General features: G+C 48.4%; 1 protein-coding gene across 1 annotated transcript in view; it reads left to right on the top strand.

Annotated features, from left to right (window-relative positions):
• Window positions 1-7,426, top strand: part of ATP12A (ATPase H+/K+ transporting non-gastric alpha2 subunit) — a 47,688-nt gene extending 40,262 nt beyond the window's left edge. Inside the window, exons 20-28 of the mRNA XM_063792169.1 lie at window positions 752-902; window positions 1,462-1,630; window positions 1,718-1,872; window positions 3,796-3,919; window positions 4,120-4,265; window positions 4,897-5,030; window positions 5,229-5,330; window positions 5,755-5,846; window positions 7,086-7,426. Of these exons, the coding sequence (XP_063648239.1) occupies window positions 752-902; window positions 1,462-1,630; window positions 1,718-1,872; window positions 3,796-3,919; window positions 4,120-4,265; window positions 4,897-5,030; window positions 5,229-5,330; window positions 5,755-5,846; window positions 7,086-7,426 (1,414 nt within the window). The remainder of the gene's footprint in view (window positions 1-751; window positions 903-1,461; window positions 1,631-1,717; window positions 1,873-3,795; window positions 3,920-4,119; window positions 4,266-4,896; window positions 5,031-5,228; window positions 5,331-5,754; window positions 5,847-7,085) is intronic.
• Window positions 7,427-7,790: the final 364 nt, after the last annotated feature.

Raw genomic sequence — 7,790 nt, forward strand, 5'->3', positions numbered from 1 at the left:
GATGACACTCTAAATCTGAAATACCCAACAGCAAGTAATTATTACCTTGTTTGGGCATAAAAGAATTCTAGGACCCAAAACATATGAACAGGCAGTTTGGGGGTTTTATTTTTATTTTTGTTTTTGAGACAGAGTCTCACTTTGTCACCCAGGCTTGAGTGTAGTGGCATGATCATGGCTCACTGCAGCCTCAACCCCCCAGGCTCAAGCAATCCTCCTGCCTCAGCCTGCTGAGTAGCTGGGACCACAGGCACATGCCACCATACCTGGCTAATTTTTAAAAATTTTTTGTAGAGACAGGGGCTCTCACTATGTTGCCCAGGCTGGTCTTGAACTCTTGGCCTCAAGTGATCCTCCTACTCAGCCTCCCACAGTGCTGGGATTACAGGCATGAGCCACTGCGTTTGGCCATGAATGGGCAGTTTTTTTAACTTCCTTTTACTTCTGAAGTAAAGCGTTGCTCTAGGAAGTACCACTCTCACCTGTTCTAGTAGGGATAAGGCTACCTGGTTTTTTATTCCTATTGTTATATGGTACCAAGAAATGGTGTTATATTTTAGCCTCAGTTTGCCCTCTTGAAATGGAGACTAAAGTGTTCCCAGGACTCCTGTTACCTCACTAGAGCATTAGGTATCAAGGACACTGGGTTCCAGGTCAAGTCAGAGAGGCTTCAGCCAGCATCCTGCCTGGAACAGTGTTTCAACCTAAGATCTGCCCTTGGGCCTCACCCAGTTTCTTCTGACCCTTCTAGGGATGCCAAGGCCGCTGTGGTGACTGGCATGGAGCTGAAGGACATGAGCTCAGAACAGCTGGATGAGATCTTAGCCAACTACCAAGAGATTGTCTTTGCCCGGACATCCCCGCAGCAGAAGCTGATCATTGTGGAGGGCTGTCAGAGGCAGGTGGGTGGACAGCAGTGTCCAGAGGACTGACAGGCCCATCACTGCCCATGGGCAAGTGCAGAGGTCTGGATCTCACTTCAGGCTGTGGTGCCTTTGAAACTTCAAGAGAGAGTTCTTGGCTCATCCCCATCACCTGACCTCTCCACCCTCTCAGGTGGGCTGGCCCCTGTCCTCCTTTGAGACCCCCACCACATGTTCCCCGAAAGGCTCACCCCAGCTCTCTGCATTTTGTCATGAGAGCCCGGTGAAGCATTTGCCACTGTGGTAGTTGTGAGTAAAGAGAGATTTAAAATGCAAAGACTTAAAACAAAAAATGTGAAGACATAAGATACAAAACACCTGCGCATTAGGTTTTCCTCATTTGCACATATCTTGTTTGGAGACCCTTGTTCCTGCTTCTAAGATTTCTCATCTTTATCTTTTCCCCTAAATGGGCCTTTCCGTTCAACCATAATCATCCTCGCAACCTCAAGAGAAAGGGAGGTCTCGTTGCTCTTGCCAGGTGTGCAACCCATTGGGCCTGCTCACTCCCACTTTCTCCCTGGGTCCCCCGCCATAGGATGCTGTTGTTGCTGTGACCGGGGATGGAGTTAATGACTCTCCGGCTCTAAAGAAGGCAGACATTGGGATTGCCATGGGGATAGCAGGTTCTGATGCAGCCAAAAATGCAGCCGACATGGTCTTGCTGGACGACAACTTCGCATCCATCGTCACAGGGGTGGAGGAAGGTGAGTGAGTCTCAGGGGGTCTTCCCAAGGGCCAGGGTGGTCTGGGGGACTAGAAGTAAGTTCTGAAGGAGAAACCTCTCTGCCTAGGTCGCCTGATCTTTGACAACCTCAAGAAGACGATTGCTTATACCCTGACCAAGAACATTGCCGAGCTGTGCCCCTTTCTGATCTACATCATTGTCGGGCTCCCCCTGCCCATTGGCACCATCACCATTCTGTTCATTGACTTGGGGACAGACATTGTAAGTGACACTGAAGGGAACAGGCTGTGATGCCTGCCCCAGGGGAGGTCAAGTTCAGGGTCGCTACCTTCAAGGGCCGGGGATGGACTAACTCAAGGCTTCTCAGCTTCCATGTGATGGGGCCTGTAGCTCTGCATTTCTCACAGGTTCTCAGGTGGTGCCCATTCTACCAGTCCACATGCCACACCTCAAAGCAAGGGACCAGAGGCATCTGCCAAATGTTTGGAAATTAAAAACACTCTATAGTGAGCTTTTTTTTCTTGAGACAGAGTTTCACTCTCATCACCTAGGCTAGAGTGCAGTGGTGCTATCTTGCCTCACTGCAACCTCCGCCTCCCAGGCTCAAGTGATTCTTCCACCTCAGCCTCCCAAGTAGTTGGGACTACAGGCTTGTGCCACCACACCTGGTTAATTTTTGTATTTTTAGTAGAGATGGGGTTTCCTGGCCTCAAGTGATCCACCTGCCTCGGCCTCCCAAAGTGCTGGGATTACAGGCATGAGTCACTGCACCTGAGCTATAGCAAGCTTTTCAAGACATGAGTCTTCATCCTCAAAAAAAAAGAAATGCCATTGGTCAGTTTCAGCCTATGGGCTTCCCTTTTCTTTTGGGAAGATGAAGCTGTCACTCAAATTAATCATCCAAATAACCACTGGGGGCCCAGTGACTAAAGTGATAATCTCACAGCCACCTCTTGTTAAGTAAGAGAGTCTGACAAGGAAGACCTTAACCTAAACACAGTAAGAAGTAGCAGTTATGAAGACTTTATAAAGCCTTGCCCTACAGTAATGTCACCTAAACCTTCCCCTTTTCCAGTATCCATTTAAAGAAAGCCCCGTCTAAGCTGCCCATGTGGCTGTGGCTTACGTGGGCAAGCAGGGAAAGCAACAGACAGCAAGCTGAATTCTTAGCAGGAAACTGGCCCTTCGAAGTGCCCCCTTCCCCTTCAAATTGCCCCCTTCCCCTCTCTTGTTTCTACAACACCCAGGTAATCCCTAATTCCTAGAGAGACTGGAGATGTCTTTCCCTTTGAGGGGTATTGAGGTCCCCAAAGTTGATGGATCATTTTCCAAGCCCTTCACATTTGCCTGCTTTGCTCTGCTGCAGTGCTTCTCCAGGCCTGGTGCGGGCATCACCTGGGAACTTGTTAGACATGCACAATCTGGGCACTGGTGGACACCTGTAGCCTAGCTACTCAGGAGGCCAATGCAGGAGGATTGCTTCAGCTCAGGAGTTTGAGTCCAGCCTGGTCAACACAGAGAGACCTAGTCTCTTAAAAAATAAAAATTAAGAACAAATAAAATAAAAATGGTATTCCAGATAACTGGGCTAGGAATGGAAATAGGTTGTACACCCATTGTCTTTTAAAAAAGAGAAAGAAAGAAAGAAAGAGAAAGAGAGAGAGAGAAAGAGAGAAAGAGAGAGAAAGAGAAAGAAAGAAAGAGAAACAGAGAGAAAGAGAGAGAAAGAGAAAGAAAGAAAGAGAAAGAAAGAAAGAAAGAAAGAAAGAAAGAAGAAAGAAAGAAAAGAAAGAAAGAGAAATGAATGCAAATTCTCTGGCCCCAGCCCAGTCCTCCTGAATTGGGAAGTCTGGAGGTGGGGCGCAATGATCTGTCTCTTAGCAGGTCCTCCCACCTGGAGGGAGAGGACGGCACAAGAAATTCTCCCTGTAGGGAAGAGTGTTTTATAACCAGCATCCTTCAGAACTGCCAGCACAGGGTGATAAAAAGCAGCTGATTTCTAAAGGCACTATTCTTAAATTCCCATACAGACAACACGCCCTCCTACTGCCTATAGCCTGGATGGGCCAGCTCCATGCCCCCCACCCCATCCAGCCAGTGCCCCACCCACCCCAGCCCCCGTCCCCTACTCTGGGTAGAGCAGAACATCCTGGGGTTAGACCTCACCAGCCTCTTCACCTCTAGATCCCCTCCATTGCCTTGGCATACGAGAAAGCTGAAAGTGACATCATGAACAGGAAGCCTCGCCACAAGAATAAGGACAGGCTGGTGAACCAGCCGCTCGCTGTGTACTCATACCTGCACATTGGTACGATGAGGGCGCGTCTTCCCCATCACACCAGGGCCTGCCCCGAGAATTGAATTCACTGGAGTCGGGGGCACAGCCAGAAAGTGTGGTTTTCCTGTGGGGCCTGGGTTGGGGAGGGAGGGGGAACCGAGAGTAGACAGGATGAGGCAGTTTCCTGAGGCCATCATAGAACCTATGTCCTATCTCTCTTGTTCTTTCAGGCCTCATGCAAGCCCTGGGAGCTTTCCTTGTGTATTTCACCGTCTATGCACAAGAGGGCTTTCTGCCCCGCACTCTCATTAACCTGCGGGTAGAATGGGAGAAGGACTACGTGAATGACTTGGAAGACAGCTATGGGCAGGAATGGGTGAGTGGCGGGAGCCCTGCTGCAGAGTCCACCTGATTCTCTCCATGCTCATTGCCCTGCGCAGACTTACATAGAACCTCCATGTCCCTGAACAGCCTGGGAAAGCTTCAATTAATAGGGCTCAGGGCCCCCTTGCTGACACGTGTTTGGCCTTTGCCAGGTCTCATGGCACAGCCTCCTGTCTTGGGCTAGATGCCAAGAGGTCCCTTTTTTTACTTTAGCTTTGCCATTGGTATAGAAGAGTGACCAGCCCAGCCACACCCACAGTGGGGCCAAATAAATTTACATCTTTCAGGCCGGGTGCAGTGGCTAATGCCTGTAATCCCAGCACTTTGGGAGGCTGAGGAGGGAGAATCACTTGAGCCCAGGAGTTTGAGACCAGCCTGGCCAACACAGTGAGACCTTGCCTGTGTTAGAAATAATAGTAATGATAATTTTTTTAAAAATTAACATTTTTCTCTACTCAGCTGGTTCAAGAAAGAAAAATGTTTCTTTCCAAACACTAGAAGGTGATCCATTCTCAGTCCGGGTGAGGTGTGGAAAGAACATGAAGCTTTAGAGAACTGCATTGGAATTTCCTAGAAGTTTTCCTTTAGGCCTCAAGGTCTCTTCCTTCTCTGCCCATTAACAGACAAGGTACCAGAGGGAATACCTAGAATGGACGGGCTACACGGCTTTCTTTGTTGGCATCCTAGTCCAGCAAATAGCAGATCTGATCATCAGGAAAACCCGGAGGAATTCCATCTTCCAGCAGGGTCTCTTCAGGTACTGCCTGTGCCCGGCCTCCTGGGGCAGCCCTGGGCCTGCCGTGCAAGGATGATGATGATTTGTTTTTCACAAGACTGAGTTCTGGCCACACTTGTAACCCCAGAGGCATTGACTTTTCTGGTGGCATGGTCTGCTGGGTGTATGATCATGAAGCCACAAGAATCCCAAGTCTGTCTGCTTTTGTGTGTCTTGCAGAAATAAAGTCATCTGGGTGGGGATCACCTCACAGATCCTCATTGGTCTGATCCTCTCCTATGGCCTCGGAAGTGTCACAGCCTTGAGTTTCACCATGCTTAGGTGAGTTCACCCTCAACAGCACGGAGGAAAGAGCCAGCCTCTGCTTTGAGCTGTCGCAGCCTAAATAAACCTGAGGATTCCCAGGGTTCTTCCCCAAGTCTTTCAAAAGACGTCAAACTGATCCCATGCTCTATGAGCCCAAAGCGTTGATCTGCATTTTCCAGAAGTGGAAATGGGTTTTCTAGACCTCACCAACCCGCCTTCATCCTCATCCAACAGGTTGCTTCAAAGGCAGACATTGCTTCTAGCAGTCACAGTGCAGGTTAAACAAGGAGCTTTCCACCTTTATTTTGTGGGACCTCGTGGATTTGTCGTTCTTTGCAGTAAAGCAAGACAAATGAACGAGAAGCCCCATTCCCATTGGGCAGGGTTGGGCTATCCCTGTGGATGAGTCAGGGTTCACTTTCCATCCCTTTGCTTCCAGGGCTCAGTACTGGTTTGTGGCTGTGCCGCACGCCATCCTGATCTGGGTGTATGATGAGGTGCGGAAGCTCTTCATCAGGCTCTACCCTGGAAGTGAGTAGCCTATGATTTTAGAGGCTCTGTTTACCCACTTCAACAGACTCTCCATTTCTGATGTACTTTTTTCTACCTCTACAGGCTGGTGGGATAAGAACATGTATTATTAAGACCACCTCACTTCCTATGTCTCTCAGCAGCACGTTGGGGCACACTTGTTCATCTTCTGACCGTTTGCTGGGCTATTCCCCTGCAGTGCAGACATCGTCAAAATTCATACAAGAGGAAATTTTCATGCAGAAAGCTGTATGCAGGATGCTCACTGATGTTTTGCACTTTAAAACTGAAATTCAACTCTTTAAATAGGATTTTCTTTTCTATCTCCATCTCCTCATTAAAAAAATACGTACATTTCGAGGTAATGGTATAGGGAAGAATGTGTTTATATGTATTTGAAACTCCTTGATGTTAATAGTCTTGTGTAACCCAGGCATCTACTGGGGCCTGCCTTAAGCTCTAGCTAGGATTGCTCAGAACTCCTTTCCACACCCTATTAAAGGCCCCATGACCTCCCTAAGATTTCTGCAGATCCCCTGAGAAGGTATGTTTTCATGGTCTCCTTGCTCGAAAAAGGCCAACTCACCCGAGGGTCTGCAGGAGATGGAAGTGGCGGCAGGTTTACATCACAGCAGCACGCATGACCTCAGCTTTGACTTGTTTAACTCTGAGACGTCCTTCTTGAAGGCCCTTGCCACAGTTTCCCTGGCCACGCCACCCCATCCCACCTCTGGTCATCTCCCCAGCCCTTTATGCCCCGTCGCCCTCCACCCCTACATCAGCTCCTCCAAAACTGAGCTCCCAGTTCATTTTGCATATCCTAACTCAAAATGCTCAGCTAATCCAAGGGGGCTTTCTTTACCAGGATTCAACCCTAGTAGAGAGCTGTTATGGTTTCAATAGTCATATTTATTTCTTGTAAAACAGTTGCCAGGTGCTCTCCAGCAATAACGTTTTGTCAGTCATGTTTCATGTTTTAACTTAGGTGTATTCATGTGTGACACTTCCATGTTGACAGGCCCGGAAAGGCCTCATTTTTAACTAAAAGATGTTTTATAAACCCAGGTTTAATTGTGGTGTTCTAATTGGTTCACATTTTTCTAGAATGAAGAGCATGGGACAAAAAAATAAGATATGATTTCCTATTTTCTTTTCGTTGCTCCTTCTGGTCATTTTACTTATCTGTGGAAGATCTGGAAATGTAGGATTTTTCTTTCAAACTCTTCCTCATGACCCCAGGGCTCCAGCCGGGGCCTCTGATGTGCCCTCGATTCTTGGTCGGACGCCTGTGGGAGGGCCCGCTCCAGCCGGGGCCTCTGATGTGCCCTCGATTCTTGGTCGGACGCCTGTGGGAGGGCCCGTCTTTCTGCAGCAGCACTCGAGAGAAGGGTTCTACAGCCTTTCCATCAACTGCACACCTCGCACTAACTCATTTGACAGAACCTGAGAATTATGTTTGGTTAAGCTTTCCTCATCTAGTGGCCTGCCCCGTCACCTCTCTCCATTACAGTCTCACTCGGGGGCATCTGGGGCTGATGGCTCTAGGTTGGCATCTCCTGGACAGGAAAAGGCAGCCTTAGAGTCACCATGCTCTTGGGGTCACATGTAGGAGCAGGAAAGAGGGAAGGAGACTATCCTTGTAACTCTATGTATATAGATTCCAGTGCATATTGTGTGCAGCCATTGTAAGCTAAAATAATGTTGCTGTCCTCAGGAGATTTGTAATCTATGTTCGGCCACAATTATCATTGGACTAATCTATCAGTAGTTCCAGTGAACTGCAAACACTTCCCAGAGTGGTTTGGGCAGTGTGGTCATGGCTTTCTCGTTCCAGTCTCGACAAGGCAGCTAATGCTTTCTAGACTTCAGCTAAGAATAACTTGACCTTACTTACTCTTTCCTGACAGGCTGCCTGAGTGCTCATGGCTGCAATGCTTGGCAGCT

Source organism: Pan troglodytes, chromosome 14 (assembly GCF_028858775.2).
Source record: "Pan troglodytes isolate AG18354 chromosome 14, NHGRI_mPanTro3-v2.0_pri, whole genome shotgun sequence".
Taxonomy (NCBI): Eukaryota; Metazoa; Chordata; class Mammalia; order Primates; family Hominidae; genus Pan; species Pan troglodytes.